Source organism: Vigna umbellata, chromosome 8 (assembly GCF_029865625.1).
Source record: "Vigna umbellata cultivar VRB3 chromosome 8, Vumbellata_1.0, whole genome shotgun sequence".
NCBI lineage: Eukaryota > Viridiplantae > Streptophyta > Magnoliopsida > Fabales > Fabaceae > Vigna > Vigna umbellata.
Window position 1 is genome coordinate 18,074,658 of NC_142172.1, and position 19,998 is coordinate 18,094,655.

Genomic DNA, 19,998 nt, shown 5'->3' on the forward strand with positions numbered 1-19,998 from the left:
GACGTCTGACCCTCGAATATCCAACGTAAAAAATGACCAGTGGCATTTTTTGTAAATAAAACAACTATTTAGACGTCGGCTATGGGGGGCCCGACTTCTAAAGCCATTTAGACGTCTGTTGTGGGGAACCGACGTCTATAGACGTTTGTTATAGCCGGAACCGACTTCTAAATTCTCAGCCCAGAAATCTAAAAAATCACTTTTTAACTCCATTTAGACGTCTGATCCCGCCACTCCAACTTCTAAAGTCATTTAGACGTCTGTTGTGGGGGAACCGACATCTATAGACGTCTATTATGGCGGGAACCGACTTCTAAATCCTCAGCCCAGAAATCTAAAAAGTCACTTTTTGACTCCATTTAGACGTCTCATCCCGCCACTTCGACTTCTAAAATCATTTAGACGTCTGTTGTGGGGGGAATCGAGGCGGGAACCGACTTCTAAATACTCAGCCCATAAATCTAAAAAGTCACTTTTTGACTCCATTTAGATGTCTGATCCCGTCACTTCGACTTCTAAAGTCATTTAGACATCTGTTTTGGGGGGAACCGACGTCTATAGACGTCTGTTATGGTTGGAACAGACTTCTATAGACGTCTGTTATAGGAGAAACCGACTTCTAAATGTCTGCATTAAAACACTGCGAACGCAAGGCAGCAACTACGTGCACTCACTATTCATCATCTTCCTCGCGTTTTCTCTCCACGGGCTATGTTTTTCAAGTCCGTTTTCTCACTTTTGCACCGTTTAAAATTAATTTTACTCCGATTACATTACTCTTTAACGAACTATCTTTCATTTGAACCGATTAAAATGCGTTTTCGTTAAGTTTTTGTGCAGTTTTGCTCGTGTCCTTGGGCAGCGTTCTTGGACGACGATTTCTTGCGTTTTGCACTCCTCCAACTCCCTTCACTACATTTTTTAAACCATTCAATACAGAAAAAAAACGTACAATCTATTCTCTTCAACTAAAATATAAAGTTGTAAACTCGAATCACCATGAGCCAGGAGCAACTCGAGAGGCCTCAAGCGAAGAAAGATTCAATCAAATATGGCGACATTTTAGACGTCTGACCTATAGAGTCCGACGTCTATATAAACGTCTGACCTATATAGTCTGACGTCTATATAGACGTCTGACCTATATAGTCTGACGTCTATATAGGCGTCTAACCTATAGAGTCCAACGTCCCATTAATGTCACCCATAAAGACGTCGGATCGGGATCTGACGTTAAAAACCCAAAATAACATACGTCTAAAGCCCTTTCTATACTAGTGATAGTCTTTTTGGAAGACATATCATATTTAGTCATAATGTGATATGTGACTAAAAAATCATTTATATAATTTTAATATAGACATGATAATTGAAGTATAATCAATATGATATTGTATTATTTTTATTAGTTTATAGGTTTAATCCTTTTCGACATCCCTATTTATGTACGAATGTCTCAGATGGGTCCTCGTTTTTTAAAGTGTATCAAAATGGTCCTTAATTTTGAAAATTGATATCAATTGAGTCCTTTCCGTTAAGTTGGCTGGACGGCGTTAAAAAAATTGATGATGGATGCTGAGATGACGAACGAACGCTCGTCCACAGCGAACGAACGCTCGTCCACCAACGAACGAATGCTCGTCCACCAGCGAACGAACGCTCGTCGACCTCTTACTGCTGGACGACCGTTCGTTCCACACTGGACGACCGTTCGTTCGCTGATGGACGAGCGTTCTTTCGTTGGTGGACGAGCGTTCGTTCATCATCTCAGCATCCACTCATCAATTTTTTTAACGTCGTCCAGCCAACTTAACGGAAAGGACTCAATTGATATCAATTTTCAAAATTAAGGACCATTTTGATACACTTTAGAAAACGAGAACCCATATGAGACATTCGTACATAAATAGGGATGTCGAAAAGGATTAAACCTAGTTTATATTAATGTAGTTATATGTTAACGCTATAATTATATTTGGTGTAGAAAAATATTATTTTACAAATAGAGTTGAAAGGAATCAATTTTTTCAAGTATGATACTATAATAATTGTATTTTGTGATGTCTTAATTTTGAGTAAGTAATTATCCAAGTGATGTAGACGTGTGTATACACACAGATGTATTATAGTTTTACTGTTTAATTTTAGTTATCTTTTTACTATTTTTGTATAACTGTTATTTATTTGCAAGTTGTATTATTCATTATTTATCCACATAAAAAATATTTAAAAAATTAATATATTATATATATATATATATATATATATATATATATATATATATATATATAACTCAAGTAAAATTAATCTTAAAATACAAGTCAATATAAAATTGCATGATAAATTATTAACATACATAAATTTGATCTCTTTTGAAAAAACAAAAAAACAAAACCAAATAAGTATCAAAATGAAAAAGATGCTGGATTGGTCAAAATGGTAGTTTTCAATGAATCAACCAAATTAAAAAAGCAAGAAGAAGAATTCTAAATTAGACTATATTTCAAAGTAGAAGAAGTAAGAACAACGTAACAAATAAGAAAAAAACTAAGTCTCAGAGTAGAAAAAAAAACTAAAAAAATAATTTCTCAAATTTTCAAAAATTGGTTCGAGATAAACAGCTTAAAAAAATTAAAATTATTTTATATAATGACAGATAAAATGTATCAAAATTGTGTAAAAAAAACGTGTTAAGTCATATTCCTATAGAAAAACAAAGTCGAGTGTTCATTCTTTACTTCCATGCGGTACTCTATCTCCGACACTGTAAAATCCGAAAAGCAACAAGACATTTGCATTTTCCAAACAAAAGTTTGTCTTCGTTGAGAAAACAGGTTGGTCCACAAATCACCGAAATTATTGTTTTGAAACACATATGTTGAGAAATACAAACACAGGGTTAATGGCTGTAGCTTTCATCGTCACAGTTGTGTCAAATCCCACACCATATAATTAATACACACTGAATGTGAGAAAACCGTGTTCATATCGAAATTCATTAACAATTATTTTATAAGATTAAATAATGTTTTAAACTTTTTATCTAAAATATTTATGATTTATTATTCTTTCCGTTGTTTATATCCACTTATATTTTTAAATATTTAGAATTAAACTTACTATTCACAAAAGAAAAAAATCAACAAAACATTATAATTTTCTATTATCTACTGTTTCAACAGTTGATGTACGTATTAAAATGTGAACCTTTATGTTGTCACAACCAAGCTTCTGAGCAGTCACAATACTGAAGATGATGAAAAGTGAAAGGAAACAGGAGCACGAGTCGGTGATGTTGCCGGCGCGTTGCTGCACGTGCACATTATAACCTTAGCTTCCAACATCAACATCTTAAAGGTCCCACGATGTCCCTTTTGATGTCCGAGTCCGAAGACATTTTTGATCCATCAACGGCTACAACTCCTCCGCTGCACCAATCATTCTTCTTTCAACTCAACACACCTTCGTTGTGTCGGCAAACACATCCTAACCAAAACTATCTGCCTCTGTCAATTAATTCTTATCATTTTGTTTTCATTAATCAACAATTAATATATTAACCTAATTATGTTTTCTTTTAGTCCCACTTTCTAGGACCATATAATACTTTATTTATCACTATCATTAATATTTCGTTTACACAACTTCTTTTAATTTATTTGAAAACCATTTTCTCTACATATAACAGCTCTAACTATTTTCCATTTGACTTTTCATCATCTTTTACATGAAATAAAAAGATAATACCATTTGAAATATATTTTAAAAAACTCTTTGTTTCATAGTTTTCTCTATATATTTTAATGTTTTTCGAAATTTTTAACAAACCCTTATATTTTTCGCTAATTACTACTTTATCAAAAATACATTTTTATATTCATTTTTATCGTGCTTTAATTAAATAATTTTATAATCTTTATACTTAAAAATAAATGCATACATTTTTCTCCTAAAAACAATTATTGTAATATTTTTATAATTACAATATATAAACTAGATTTTAAATTAAAATAAAAAATCCAGAATCAAATTTCAATAAAATAGCTATACTTCAAAATAATAATATATTAATATTAGAACATCTCCTTTTTAACATAACGTAAATAAGATATTATAAAACTAATAAAACAAAATATATTGTTTGAAAAATATATATATATATAATATATATATATATATATATATTATATATATAATTATTTTTAAAAGTAGATAATTTGAAAAATAAAATGTATACAAAATAACTAAGGATTATTTAGAGTTTTAGAAAACTTTCATACAAAATAATTATTGCAAATTCAAAAAAACTACTTCCCGTGATCATTTGTCATCATTGTTTTTTTCAGGGACGCATAAAGTAATAATTGCAAAAAAGACAAAAAAATACAAAAGAAACTATAAGATAAATTGGTGTGTCAAAGAGTTATCCTAAAACAATTAAATCATATAAAATATAAGTTAAGTATATATTAAATAAAATAAATTATAAAGAGTTGAGACTAGCTTCAATTATTCAAATACATGTCTTTGACATCGAAACTCATTGTGGCCGTTTCTATACTCTACAGAACCTAGTCTTAAGGGGTTATCACCCAATCACATACAAGATTAATCACGTTTGTGCCTAGGACCAAACATTGTCCATAGACTATAATCTTTGTTGCTCTTCACGATAAAACACATTATACTTTATTTGATTGTGAATGATTATTAGAGTGTCAAGATACCCTCTCATGGAATCTCATATGTCAAGGCACACACTCAAGTTATCACAATCACGAATTTCTCCTTCAAATCCCTTCAACATTATTACCAAACATATTCACAATAACATCATCAGATTCATAAAATACAACACTCATAAGCGCACATGTAGTCCATTGTAAATTTAGTTTTAATAGGCAAACAAGAAAAAGAGATCAAACATATAAATTAACGCTCAGAAGTGGTGCTCAAGGCTATTCCTCTCACAAAATTGAGCGCTCAACAATACAATTTTGACACTCAACGATCTGGAGCTAAAATGCTCCTAGACTTGCAGTGCAAGATGGCGTTCAGTGGTGTCCTACCATCATTCAACACCAAAATATTCACAAAACGCTCAGCGACACTTTCTAGCGCTCAACATCTTGAAGCCAAAATACTTCCAGACGAATACATTTTGTGTTTTCAATCAAACTTAAACCTGGTCAATTGCTTAAATTTATACTTGTTTCTCATTATGTTTGTTCAAAACAGTTTTTACACATTAAAACTTGTACCAATTTACTCAATTACTCAAATTCTAACTTTTCCTAATCACACAAACCAAAGCAACAAACAAACACGAAACAATCATCCAAATCATACAAATCAATTCAGTCATACACATCCATCAAATTTACACACATTAAAGTAACTAGTTTCTCTTATCTTAACAAAGTTACTGAACAAAACACAAAGAACCAAGACGCCTCTTAACTTGGAGATTATTTATTTTTTTACACTGTGAGACAATATCAAAATAATTCGACCATGCCAACAAAAATATTAATCAATATAGATTTAATAAACACAATACAATAATACATGTGAATAAAGAAATTTGAGCATGCAACTAGATGGAAAAAAGAAGACAAGAAAAGACATTGAAATCTAACATACACAAGGGAAAAAACTAATCGGCCTAAACTAAAAAATAGTTTATAAAAAGATTACATTTTTTAAAAAACTATTTATATTAAAATATTTTAATATTAAAATAATTAAGTTTCACTATTTTTAAACAATTATTACTAAGTATAATATCAATTTTAATTTTTTTACAAATATAAGCTGCTCTATAAAATATAAAAGTTTAAATTAATTTGATTTACTATTTTAATATTTTTTATATTATTTATTTTATATCTTTTATTAGAAAATGGTTTAGTGTATAATATTAATATGTTAATAAAATACTAATGATGTAATTACTATAATAATGAAATATTTATAATATAACTAATTATTTATATATTTCTCTATAATTTTATAGTTAGATATTGAAGAAAATTTATTAGGTAATATTTTTCATTTCTTATTAGTTTTAGTTTTATTTTTCAAGCTTTCATCTCTCTCCAAGTTCCTGAATAATAAACTATTATAAATAAATAATTTTAGTTGCTGATAAATTGTGATCCGAAATTATTTTACGATTTCAATTTTTAATTGAAAAACAATAATTTATTACTTTTTCTCCATTTAAAACTGATTTATACTTTTTCATTAAAAAATATCTCTTACTGAATATCAAACGGTTATTTAAGATATAATTTCTAGTTAACTTTTACTTCCACCACGTGAAACACTGTTGTGGAGAGGAAAAAGCACTTCTCAATCTTAATTAAAGGTCGTGTCCATTATCAGAGACAAGAAAGAATTTGATAGATAAGAAAATAACATTATTTTTCAGTTAATTATATGAAATAACAATTTTGGATGATTATTGTTGATCTAATAAATTTTCAGATATGACCAAAAATCAAACCCAGAATTTTCTTTTTATATATATCATTTTTACATTTTATGACCAAAAAGTGTCTCAGGCACACATAATTGTGTAAGTCCAGATTTTTGGAAATTATTAAAAAGTTTTCTTAAAAAACGAGATAGTTGGAATCTTTCCAAAAATACTCTTTACTTGAATTCTCTCAAACCATTTTCAATACTTTCTCAGTTTCAAAATAACATTTTTCTGAACGATCTGACTAGAAAAATTGGTTAATATAAATTTAATAAAGTAATTTTACAATCGTTTGAATATATATATTTTTTTCAAGTGGGAGGTTTTTCATAATTAACTAAAACTACCAGTTTAAAGAAAGAATATTAAATAAAAACGAAAGCAATGTAGTAAAAGAAAGTTTGAAAAGCTGGAAAATTTTGGCATGTTTAGAAAGTAATAATAAGAGAAAAAGTGATAAAAGAAATTATATTAGTGAGTAAAATTCCACTTTTGTTTGTAAAATGAAAACAGAGTTTTAACCCTTTTGTTTTGTGTGCGACTGCACTTCTTTTCCTGATAATCATTTCAACTGACTTCTGCGTTCTGAGTTTGTAAGGAAGTACTTTTTATTTTTGTAAATCTGAGAAAAAGAAAAAGAAAATGTTGGAGTTGCAGATAGATAATGTTCATGGATGAAGCCATCCAATCACTGAAACGTGTTTCCCGAGAGAAGATGAAGATGGTACGAATCAATCAAGAATGAAGTGCTGTTGCATAAATCAAGCAAAAGTGTAATCATTACCCGCCAAACCGATTGATCGAACCTGCATTCTGTAATCTGTAATCTGCATTCTGCTATCTGCTATCTGCAATCTGCTATCTGCTATCTGCTATCTGCTATCTGCTATCTGCAAAGAGTATTCACGACTTCCAATGCCTTCTTTTTTCCTACTCTACTAATTTCATCTTTTCGCTCCACCCCATAACCTAGTACCTTGCTATCTCAATGTTTCTTTTTCCAATAACAATAATCATATATCCAACGGTTAAAGGAATTCTATATTTATAGCTTTTTACAGATAATTTCTATGTATTTGTTCGTACAAAAATGTCTCCTTCACTTGAACTAGTAGAAATGGAAGTCATGAATGCATGCATAGGTTTAAAGTATTGAATGGCCTTTAGCACAAGGCTTTGTTTTGAACTAACTCAGTCCTATGATATGTATCCTTTGTGTATTCATCTTCCACATAAACCTGCTGATATACAATGCCATGGCACTCACCACTGCCAACAATTTTTAGACTAATTATTACTCATTGTTGTTGACATTTTTAATCACATGATGCATTATTATACTTATATATTTAAATTTTATTTTGTTTTATTTTTAACTTTTTATTTTATAAAAAACCAAAATATATATTCATATATATATATAAATACATCTTAAAACAAAAATAAATAATAATAATTGTTTTCATTCAATTTCATTTTGAATTAAATATATTCAATTTAGTTATTTTCCTCATATTTGTATAATCATTTTTAATGATGTTTTTTTATGTCATGTGTCAATTGAAAATATTTTTTAAAATATTTTTGTTGTTTTTTTTTTCATGTATCAAGTTTTTATTAGTGGTGTATGTGTTAAAATTTCAAGTGAGTTTATATTTCATAGGGTCGAAATGAGAAAGTAGAGCATTATCTAAGGTTGAATATCCATTAACTTATTGTCTTAAGGTTTTGGTTAAAAAGTGATGTCAATCTTTATATGGTTGAATTTTATATGCAAGTTATAACAGACACGGAACGCTCCTATGATGATTAAAAATTAAAAGGAATAAAAACAAAAATACTATGAACTATTGTGATATGTTCAAAAAATGGTGTTAACACCATTTATACAAATATGACAAAAATGACTAAATTTAGATCATTATTATTTATTCCTCGTGTGATCATTGATAAAAAAAAAATATGGTCATATAAAATAGGATAAGTTAAAGTTTAATTTTTTTTTCACACTTGTACATATCTAATAGCTACCTATCATTAAGTTATTAACATACATCACACATCATATATATTTAACTCTACTACTAGAAAACTCATGTTTTATTAGACTAAGAGATACTTACGAGTTATACTCTATTTAATAAATTGTTAACATAAAATATTAACGTTAATAAATTTAGTTTTTCTTAACAACAAATTTAAGTAACTTGTATAACATCACAATTATATAGTATTAAAACTATAAAAAAACTATCACATAATTAATAAAGTAGATAAGTTAACAGACACAAATATAAAGTTAATTTACAATCATCTAATATGACTATAAAAAAAACTTTATATACAAAGTACTAAGATCAAAACTATACACAATAATATATATCTAAAACTATTAAAGCAAAAAATAATTAATAATCATAAAAAAACTAAACCTCCTACGTCTCTGGGTCAACTCCACCTAATGTCTGTTCCACCATCACATTGTCTCCCTTTGCTCACACCCACCAAATTATCACTAACAAGACAAACAACGCACAAAAGTATCCCAACAAGACACAAACAAACAGAGTAATCTAGTGATACAAAATAAATCACAACATACATTCACATTTCATACATGAATCATATTGCACATAAAACAATCCAAACATCTTAATCATGTCAAGACCTAGACTAGACTATTCATATTTAGTATGAATGTCAAGCTATGACGAGGCTTCTATTGTACTACAGAATCATGGTCAATGGGTTTCACCCTACCACACTCATAAGGTTAGTTTGTATTGCGTCTTAGGCCATATTGGAAGCACCTAGACTAAGACCTCCTACTACTCTCACCACATGCATAACTCTTCTCTAATTGTGGATGAATGAGTGTCAGGATAACTCCCAAAGCTTAGCTCTCTACATTCATACCAACAATACTTGAAACCACAAATAAGAATTTTCTCCTTGGAACTCTTTTCCACACTTTTTCATCCACATGTATAACCTCATATAAACATGTCAGGCAATTAAATGAAACCATTAAACATTCATCAATGCACAAGAAACAATTCAACAAAAATCACGAAACAACATAAAAATCATCCAGACCAAGACTTATAGAAGGCGGCGCTCAACGCCAATGCCACCAGAAAGTGATGCTCAGGCGCCTAGAAAGGGGCTCGACGCTACACTAGTTGGCAACATAATGTTTTTATGGCTTTGATGCACCTGAGACTTATCCAACTGATCAAATTAGTTCCTTAAGCATTGTAATTGATGTGAAAACATGTTTATAGGTGAAGATAAGTATCCCTTTGATCATTAGACCAAAGAGTAGGCGCATTAAACCATTTGACATCTCTAAAAAGTATCCAAACTCAAATCTACACCTTTTAACACCAAATTCTGCAGACTAAAGGTGTGAATAAGTCATAATGGACCCGAAAGCATACCCCAAAACTTTATTTTCATCACTACCTTTATTCTTTCGATTTTCACTAGTTATAAGCTCTAAAAATAAGCTAAAACGTGATAGAAAAATCAATATATTAACCCATACCAACTTCGTCTCAGATTTTTGGTTTAACTTACACTAATACAAAAACAGCGTACAAAGTTGAATATTTTTGGCCTTTCACGTCGAATTCGAGAACGACGTCATATGGGGAGACGTTAAATTGACATCGAATTTAAAAAATTCGACGTTAATTTAACGTCGAATTTTGTCAATATACGACGTTAATTTAACGTCGAATTTTGAACATATACGACGTTAATAAATTTTTTTATTTTTTTAATTAATTGTGATCATTTTTAACAACTCTACGAAACCTGAAAAGCAGAATTATGAACAGTAATATAGGATCAACAACAAATAACAATAACAAACAACAAACAAGTTCAATCAAACAAAAAACAAGTTCAATCAAACAACAACAACAACAAGCAAGTTCAACCAAACAACAACAAACAAATTCAACAAAAAAAAAAACACCAAACAAGTTTAACAAATAAGTTGTTCAAAATGAAAATGAAAACTAACCTTTAAAAGGTGGGTTCATCGGAATAAGGTGTTGCCACCAGTGAGAGAAAAAGCAAAATGTGCCTATGAATGACAAGAACACGAAAATAATCGGTGAAAACAAATGAAAATCATACCTAAATTAGTTAATTAACATGCATTTGTATTAAATAAAAGAAAGATTACATATGATGGTCGTCAAACTTCATTCGAGAGAAGTTTGAGCAGAGAAGAGGGTCTCGCGCGCTAAGATAAAGTGAATGAATTTTCAATCTCCCGCTCAAATTTTTATTGAATTCATTGGCCTTTTAACGTCTAATGTTGAGGCATTCGACGTTTTATATCGTCTTACGTCGAATTATAATTCTAAACGATGTTTAATAATTGCATTTATTTACAAAATTTCCACCGATCATTTTTAACGTTGGTTATTTGGTGGTTAGACGTTAAACGCGTGACGTTATACGCTGTTTTTCCACTAGTGTTAACATTTAAACAAGTTTATTATGACTACAAGACAGACCTTAAACATCAGTTTTATATCATACTTACTTCTTTTAGAATTTTTCCTATTAAAACCTCTAAAATTAAGCCTAAAAACCTCTTAAAACCACCCTATTAACTAACACCTGTTTCTATCTCATTTTTCTACTAATTCTAAGCTCCAACAAGTTTCAATTGACATAAAAAAAGACTTGAAATCCCAACTTTTTCACTCTAACCATTATCTAAAAAACTTGCTTATCAAAACCTTCATTTTAACTTATAAAAACCTATAATAATTCACTACCCCTTAAATATTTAAGTCAATTTCAATCATCAACGAAACTTCATAACATACCATTCATTACAATAATAACATCAAAATCACATGATACCTGAAATCAATCATAGAAGAACTAAATACATTCGTTTAAATAAACTTAATACTAACATAAGTATTGTACTTAGAATTAAATAAACTTAACATACATGAAATCACCAAACTTACACAACAAACATAATTTAAAGATAGGCGACCAACTTCCATTACCTTGCATTAAAGCTACTGAGCTCTAAAAACACCAAAACCCTTGTTTCTGACTTAAGGAACCCTAAAAACGCCTACAAACTGCAAAATTGAAATCAAAGTGATGAGTCTTTATGACCACTGATCAACAAGGAACAAGGAAAGAGAGGTGGACGACGCATGCGTCACCCCTAAACTAGATTTTAAGAACACAATAATGAAAGAAAAAAGAAGCAAAAACTTATTTACTCTATATAAGAAATTGATTAGGTAAAAAGATACACCTCGCTGTTGTGGTCGTTTAGGCACCTCCTAATCGTCAGAAAGATGACTCAAGAGTTAAAAAAGATAAAGAGAAGGTAAAGAACTCAAGAGAAAAGCTTTTAAGAAGATGATTTATGTTTTAAGTAATGAGACGAGTTTAAGAAATTTTATTTATATTATTAAATTATTTTAAAACTAAAATACTTTATCTCATTATTTTAAAACACTTATTTACTTTAATACTTTATTTTCTAGATTCTTATATTAAAAAAATGTGAAGTTTAAAAATCAATGTTTTAAAATATAAAATCTAAATATATGAAATCAAACTACAAATAATTATTCAATAATTACTATTTTCTTCCTAATAAATTTATTATTTTTATTATTAATACTAGCATTAACATATGTATTATTAACATTAACATTATTAGTATTTTTTTATTATTATTATTATCAGGATCGTTATTATTATTTGGTATTGTTAGCAATACAATTATTATTGTTAATAATAGGTTTAATAGCCAATTTAGTCCTCACTTTGGTTGAAAAATCTCAATTTAGTCTCTCGTTATAAAAGTGTTTTGAATTAGTCCTAACTTTTAAAATAGTGGGTCAGATTGGTCCTTTCTGTTAAATATAAGTTAACAAAATTAATGGATGATGATGTGACACAACTTAAAGCTAACGAGGGACCAATCTAACACATCAGCTTTAAGTTGTGTCACATCATCATCCATTAATTTCGTTAATTTATATTTAACGAAAGGGACCAATCTGACCTACTATTTTAAAAGTTAGGAGTAATGTAAAACACTTTTATAACGAGGGACTAAATTGAGATTTTTCAACGAAAGTGGGGACTAAATTGGCTATTAAACCTTAATAATAATAGTATTATTATTATTACCGTAAATACAGATATTATCATGTCCATGTATGCATTTTTCAAATATTTATAAATTATTTAAATTTTAAAAATAATAATTAAAAGAATAAAATTGAAAAAACAAAAGATTTAAAAGGTGTATATAGTTATAGATACACAGCTATATACAAAATAAAATTTATTTATTAAAATAAAATATGTTATAAGTAATATCGTATAAATAGCTTTTTTTCTTATGATAATCATTTAAATTTGAAAAAGTAGTTAATAAAATGATAAAAGTGTAAATAACTTTGTTATAATGAGTAAATATTTGAATTTAAAAAAGTAGTCAGTAAAATGATAAAATGAAAGATAGTTTTTCTATTATGAATAATTATTTAAATTTTAAAATTAGTAATTAAGAAGATAAATTTAGAAAAACAAAAGAGGATAAAGAGGTTATCTTTATTTAGATAGATAGATAGATGTAAATAATGAATAATTATATGAATTCCAAAAAGTAGATACTAAAATGATAAAACTAAAAAATATCTTTTTTATTATGAGTAATTATTTAAATTTCAAAAGTAGAAATTAAGAAGGTAAAATTGGAAAAACAAAAAAGGACACTAAAGAAAAATATCTCTTATAAATTATTATTGTTGTTAACCATATACGTATTTATGTTTAGGGATGGCAAAAAAATTCGCGCCCGCGGATATCCGCGGATAAAATCCGCGACGGATAGTTGATACCCGCGCATATTTACTACCCGCAACCCGCGGGTAGCGGATATTTTAATACCCGCTTATAATCGGGTCGGGTGCGGATATTATACTATCCGTACCCGCGGATACCCGCTACCCGCAAAAAATAAAAATAAAAATTTAATTTATATTTTATTAAGTTAAATTTAATTAAAATTAACATTAATTTATATTTTACGATATTAAATTTAATTAAAAATTTATATTTAATTTAATTTATATTATATTTTATATATTTTTTATAATTTTATTTAAATTTTATTTTAATAATTTATTAAAATATATATTTTTTTAATATTTGTGGGTATCCGCGGATATCCGCGGGTTTTAAAAATACCCGCGGATATTTTTTAAGCGGGTATCCGTGCGGATAGCGAGTCGGGTAGCGGGTGGATTTTTTTTGTCGGGTCGGGTTGCTGGTAGACACTATCCGTGCCCGACCCGACCCGTTGCCATCCCTATGTTCATGTCATGTTTCTATTTACATATTTTAACATCTCCTTCTTATTGTTTTTTTTTTTTTTTGTACAGATCAAATTTTATAGTATACTTAAGTTTTACTTTGACACCAACGCATACGCATTTTATTTTAATATACACTTTACTGATAAATTATTATATCAATTTTATAATTTAACATACAAATATTCATATGCAAATATTATTGGTTAATCTTAGTATTACTATTCTAAACAGAAAAAACATGTTCATACACATCAATAATTAATTATTATAAATTTAATGTCTATATTAACGACAACTGTATGTGTTTTTGTTTAAACATTTTAACCTTAATTTAATGTTATTCTAACTTTTTTTAATAGGAATTTTAGCCCACAAAATGCATACATCTTATTTTGAGTTGATTATTGATATGTACATAATTTTTATTTATAATATTTTAAGTTTAATTTCATTTTTCTCTAGTTCCATATGTCAATATATTTTTGATTTTAAATTGTTTTCTCCATTTATTTCTATTTACAAATTTTAACATCAATCTCGTGTTTTTTTTTTTGTATGGGATCATATTTACGGTGTGCCTACATTTTACTTTACTAATTATATGTTCATATTTATTTCATTTTAATATAATTTATTTATTGCAAAACTCTAATTATAAATTTTAATTATATAACAATATATTATTTTAGTACACACTACTAATAAGTTATTATGTTAATTTTATTATTTAACACAAACAAATTCATAATTAAATGCATAATTTCAAACAAAAAGAAATCGTAATACACATCAATAATTAATTTTCATAGAGTCAACACTTATATTGATAACAATATATACATGTATGTCTTTTTAAAAATTTTAAACTAAACTTCAAGTTACTCTAACTTTATTAACATGAATTACATTTTACAATAAGTTTGTATTTTATTTATATTTGCATGTTACTTTTTGTTTAAAATATTTTAAATTTAACTTCATTTTTTCATATGTAAGTATCTTTTCAATATTCTTTCAAGTTGTTTATATCTATATTTGTTTTATTTAAAAATTTTAATAAGTTGTTTTCATTCTATACGAGATCATATCCAATATGTCTACATTTTACTTTAATAACGGCATGTCATTTCATTTTAATATAATAAATAATTCAAAAGTTTAGTTGTAAATTTTAATTATATAATAATATTGTTTTATTACACATAGCTAATCAATTGCTGTGTTCATTTTATTAAAAACAAACAAATTCATTACAAAATATTATTTTTTAGTCTTTTATTATTATTATTTAAATCATTATCAGTTGATATTGTTATTATTTTTATTATTAGTATTAGTATAATCAATTTTTATTAATTTTATTGATATTATTAGCTGAATTTTATATAATAAATTACTTGAGCTTACATTTATTTTTAATTAATTTGTTATAAAAAAATATCCACGATTAATTATTTATTTTTTTATATCACCAAACTTTCTATTTAAATATTATACTTATAACTATATATAATTATATCACTTAAATGTAATTATTTAAATATATTATTTATTTAAATATAATAATAATTATAGTAGCTTTTTTAACACAAATTAAGAAAAACACACCTCGACCGTACTAGTTTTCTAAGAAAAAGGAAACAAGAAGATTCATTTTCAATGAATCCTGACTAAATTCTTTTACGCTGTGTTCGTTTGAAGGGAAATTACGATCTGCCCTCATCCGTATTTAAAGAGAGAGAAAATGCAAATTCATAAGATATACCATGCTATATAATGTATTTGTGGCATTATTATTTCAATTGTAATAAATAAACTCCAAAAAAGGATAACAAACACAATACACGTCATCACACACGGTTTGATTTCGCTTTTTCTTTTTGGGTCAATGACTCAAGGCGAACAAAAACAAACCGTAAAAGAACAATAAAAAAAAAACATTTTTGTCATTTAAAAAACTCTAAATAAACGAACCGCTTGTGTTGTGTGAGCGTGAAGGGCCACCATTTATATTCTATATATATACATACTCATACCAGTGCTTCTGTATTATCGAGTACCCACTCTCTGTTATCACAAATTCTAAACCCTTTTGTTTCCTTTGAGAACTTCACACCACAAATGGAAGAGACCAAATCCAAGTTCAAGAGAATTTGTGTGTACTGTGGAAGCAGTTCTGGTAACAAAGCCAGTTACCAAGAAGCTGCTGTGGAACTTGGCGAGGAAATGGTAATTTTACTTCCAAACTCCTACTTTAAACTTTCACTTTTCTACCACTTTTCTACCATTCTACACTTAATATCACTTTCACCACCTTCTCTTAATTTTCTTCTTTAGATCACAAGTCCTTTTCAGATGAAAAAGACACCCAGTTGTTTTTATCAATTTCTGCACTCTTTCTTTCTTCTATCTTCATAGAGTCTACACTCGAGCTCAGTAAAAAAACGAAAGAAAAATGGTTTAGACTTCAAAGCAGGCTTAAATCTTCATCCACTTGATGTTGGGTAGCCTAGCATTATTATATTTTTGTCGTATTAGCTATTACTTTAACCATGTTCAATGAACTTGCTTCGTTTAAGGGTATTTGAAGCCTTTTTTTCTTCAAAGACTGCGGCAGTTTCTCCTCCTTTGTGGGTTATTTTATTCATTTTTTCTCCTCTTTCTCAACTGTGTTTTCCTTTCGTTTTCTCATTCTGTTAGTTTTAGGTAAGAAATGTAATCTTTAAGGTCTCAACTCTTGGTTATGATCGATGAGGAACGAGAACGGTTTAGGTTAAAAGTTTGTCATGAAAGAGAGAGATTGCAAGCTGGAACCTGCTGTCAGTTGGGCAGCTTTCTTGCATGATCTATGTTATGCTTGTAACATGTTTTTTTTTCTTCTGTTTCTTTTTTGTATCAACAATTTTCCAACCGAACAAAAAAAAATAGAGAAAGAAATGTTGTGTGCGCGTTTCAAGGAGGATGAACGTGCAATTCTGGCATGATTGCACTATGAAGCGTGCTCTTAGCCTTTGGCATTCCCCACAAGCTTCATCACCTCCATGATTTTTCCCTGTAGTCGAGGGGTAATTTTTATTTGCACCCTAAAACGATTTTTCCCTGTCACCAAACTTTACCATTGACCGCTTACTGAATATACTATAGTAAATTTATCAGTATTTTATTTGGCTTGTGTCCAATAACTTGAGCTTGTTTGTTTCTTCCATCATGATGATGATCAACTCGGCGACACGTGTCTAACTGGTTTGGTTTTCTATGTAATTGATTTTTTTGTAGGTTAAGAGAAGGATTGATTTGGTCTATGGAGGTGGTAGCGTGGGGTTGATGGGTCTAGTTTCTCAGGCAGTTCATGATGGTGGGCGCCATGTTCTGGGGTTTGTTCTCTCTCTCTCTCTCTCTATTAATCTCACTTTATGTCTATGTTTTATGATATGTAGACCACCTTAATCATTTTGTTGATTGATACAACAAAGTGGGTTATGATGTTTAATCCTTCTGTTTTGCCTACTGACCCATGCGTGTTTCCCTGTTTCCTAAGAAATGTGTTATGTTAAGAACATCATTGGATAAAAAAACTGCAACATGGGACATTAAATTTTACCTCTTTGATTAAAGCTTCCAAATGTTGGATTTAAGGGAGCATTTTGGATATAAATAAAATACAAGTTTACTATGTGTGGTGGTTAATGTAGCTTTATGTTGCATTGGGGTTGTTAAAAAAGAGGGGAAAAGGTGTTAACCTTTACCTATGGTTAGAAGCCTTTTGAACAGCTTTGCTCTGTTGGATAAAAGTTGAATGCCTTTTGGCCCTTTTAACGGTAGAAAGTTTTTGCAAAAGTAATTGCAGCCACACCATTGGCTTCAATTTTAATTTACTTTGCATGCACTTTCTAGACATGCTTAAAAGTTCATCATCTTGAGGCGAATTCAAATTGGTCTTTGTTTCTTTTGTTATTTGTTTATCCAGATAATCATTTTTCCTCTATAAAATAGTTCCACTTCTGTCTTTTGACTGATGGTGTGCATCATTGACTCGGTTTTGTTTTGCAGTGTTATCCCAAGAAGTCTCATGCCAATAGAGGTAAATAGATAACTCTTGTCTCTTTATACTATGCTGTCTCTTATTACATAGTATAAAAGGGGGAAAAATAATGTGACAGTAATTTAATAATGCTTGTGTTGGAAATACAGATAACTGGTGAACCAATTGGTGAAGTGAGAGCAGTATCTGATATGCATCAAAGGAAAGCTGAGATGGCTCGTCAAGCCGATGCATTCATTGCTCTTCCTGGTATGGATTGTAACTGATAACCATATTGACACGAACACAAAACTGAAAGTAACGACATAGTCATGTGAAGTGGGGATTTTGTGTCTTTTGACTGGTAGAACATCAACACATGTTGCTGTTACTCATGTCTTGTTGTTTTCAAACACCAGGGGGGTATGGAACACTTGAAGAATTGCTTGAAATCATTACATGGGCTCAGCTTGGAATCCACAGCAAACCGGTATGATCGAATTTCTGATGTGTGAATATAAAAAAAAAAAATTAAGAAGTCAAATCTCGTATTACTTGCCTTAATCAACTTGGCTTCCACATGACGCATGATATTACGCATTCATTCACTATCTTATTATAATTATGTATAATATGGATTAGACAAGAGTTTTGTTCATAGTTAGATACCCTGCTAAAAAGTATATATATATTGTAAACCTGAGAAAGGAACCAACACATGTGGGGTATTTAATTGAAGATTCTTTTACATGAGAAGATATGAGATTTTGTTTAGTTAATCGTTGTCACGTTACATTATTTGATGGTTCTCCGTTTGAATGGGAGAAAGATATGCCACGATGAATAAACATAGAAAATGATTGAGGGAAACGACACAAATTTTAAAGTTAATGGTCAATGGTATGCATATGTTGGTATTATTATTATTATTATTATGATTATGATTAAGAATTTTTGTGGTGCAGGTGGGTCTGTTGAATGTGGATGGATTTTACAATTCGTTGTTGTGTTTCATTGACAAGGCCGTTGATGAAGGCTTTATTTCTCCAAAGGCACGTCGCATTATCGTGTCAGCCCCCACAGCCAAAGACCTGGTTCGGGAGCTAGAGGTGTGTAAAAGCTCGTATTATTTAAGAATTAAGATGGTGATGATGCTGATTATCATTGTTAGCTAGTTAATTAGAGTGGCTTAATCAAGTGGGGACAATAATCATATGATGTTTTATGAAACAGGAACATGTACCTGAACGAGACGAAGTTGTGTCCAAGTTGGTGTGGGAAGAAAGACTGAGTTACGTGCCCGAATCAGAAGTTGCCACGTGACTCATCTTTTGTGAACTTAGTGGAGATTGATGAACTTAGTTTTTGGGATCTTTTCTATCATTTTGTTGTTCTTTTTTATGTATTTTGGGTACATAATATAGTCAATATATATGGGCATAGGAACTGTAGGATCATACATCATCCTCTTGTTTTGCTTTTTTTTTCTTCCAGCTTTTGTTGATGCCCCTACTATACAGAAAATTAGGTCAAAAAATATGGAAAAATCATGAGTTAATGGAAGTTAATTAATTATCTTATCGATCCTTGCTTTTTTGTTCATCTTTCAGACTTCCTTAATTTTTTATATTACTATTAAAATTAAAATGATATATAATTTACCCTTTAAGATAATTTAAATTTAACCCTTTGAGAACAATATACTCTTTAATAATGTAACTCAATTATTCTTGGATTCGAATGTCCTGTTTATTTAATTTTTATATAATGCACCATTATTATATAATGAACAACTGTTTACAAGCAATCTTCACAACAATTTACAAATAATTAGAAGAAAAACAAAGATATTAAAAGATATGCTCCATCGTCATGTAACGTCACCTTCAAGTAATTCATATTATATGTTTTTTTCATAGACTCTGTTCTAATGATAAGGGTATATTACAATTTTAATTTTGCAAAGTCAAAAGCTTAGTTTAATTGTTAAATGTTATCTTTTGATTTTAAGATCAGAGTTTTACATTAAATTGAAGTCTTAATTTTAAGATCCACAATATAGCATAGTAGTGAGCTTTTTTTTTTGAGATCTTAAACTTAAAATTATT

The 19,998-nt window shown here is 29.2% G+C and overlaps 1 protein-coding gene across 2 annotated transcripts; it reads left to right on the forward strand.

Annotated features, from left to right (window-relative positions):
• Positions 1 to 15,928: 15,928 nt before the first annotated feature.
• On the forward strand, positions 15,929 to 19,466 carry LOC124837507 (cytokinin riboside 5'-monophosphate phosphoribohydrolase LOG7-like). Of its 2 annotated transcripts, none has more exons than XM_047312882.2 (7): positions 15,929 to 16,098; positions 17,146 to 17,243; positions 17,920 to 17,950; positions 18,061 to 18,160; positions 18,310 to 18,380; positions 18,856 to 18,999; positions 19,124 to 19,466. In XM_047312882.2, exons 1-7 carry the CDS (start codon positions 15,991 to 15,993, stop codon positions 19,211 to 19,213), a joined length of 642 nt encoding a protein of 213 aa, XP_047168838.1. In that variant the 5' UTR covers positions 15,929 to 15,990; the 3' UTR covers positions 19,214 to 19,466. The 2 variants fall into 2 exon arrangements, with proteins under 2 accessions (XP_047168838.1, XP_087952874.1); XM_088096748.1 differs by lacking the exon at positions 15,929 to 16,098 and adding an exon at positions 16,488 to 16,934.
• Positions 19,467 to 19,998: the final 532 nt, after the last annotated feature.

What these genes read in the sequence shown, in the direction of transcription:
- LOC124837507 (XM_047312882.2), top strand. Translation starts at nt 15,991, where the DNA reads ATGGAAGAGACCAAATCCAAGTTCAAGAGAATTTGTGTGTACTGTGGA. An exon ending in TGGAACTTGGCGAGGAAATG is followed by an intron (nt 16,099 to 17,145) that starts GTAATTTTACTT and finishes ATTTTTTTGTAG; the next exon opens with GTTAAGAGAAGGATTGATTT. An exon ending in GGTGGGCGCCATGTTCTGGG is followed by an intron (nt 17,244 to 17,919) that starts GTTTGTTCTCTC and finishes TTTGTTTTGCAG; the next exon opens with TGTTATCCCAAGAAGTCTCA.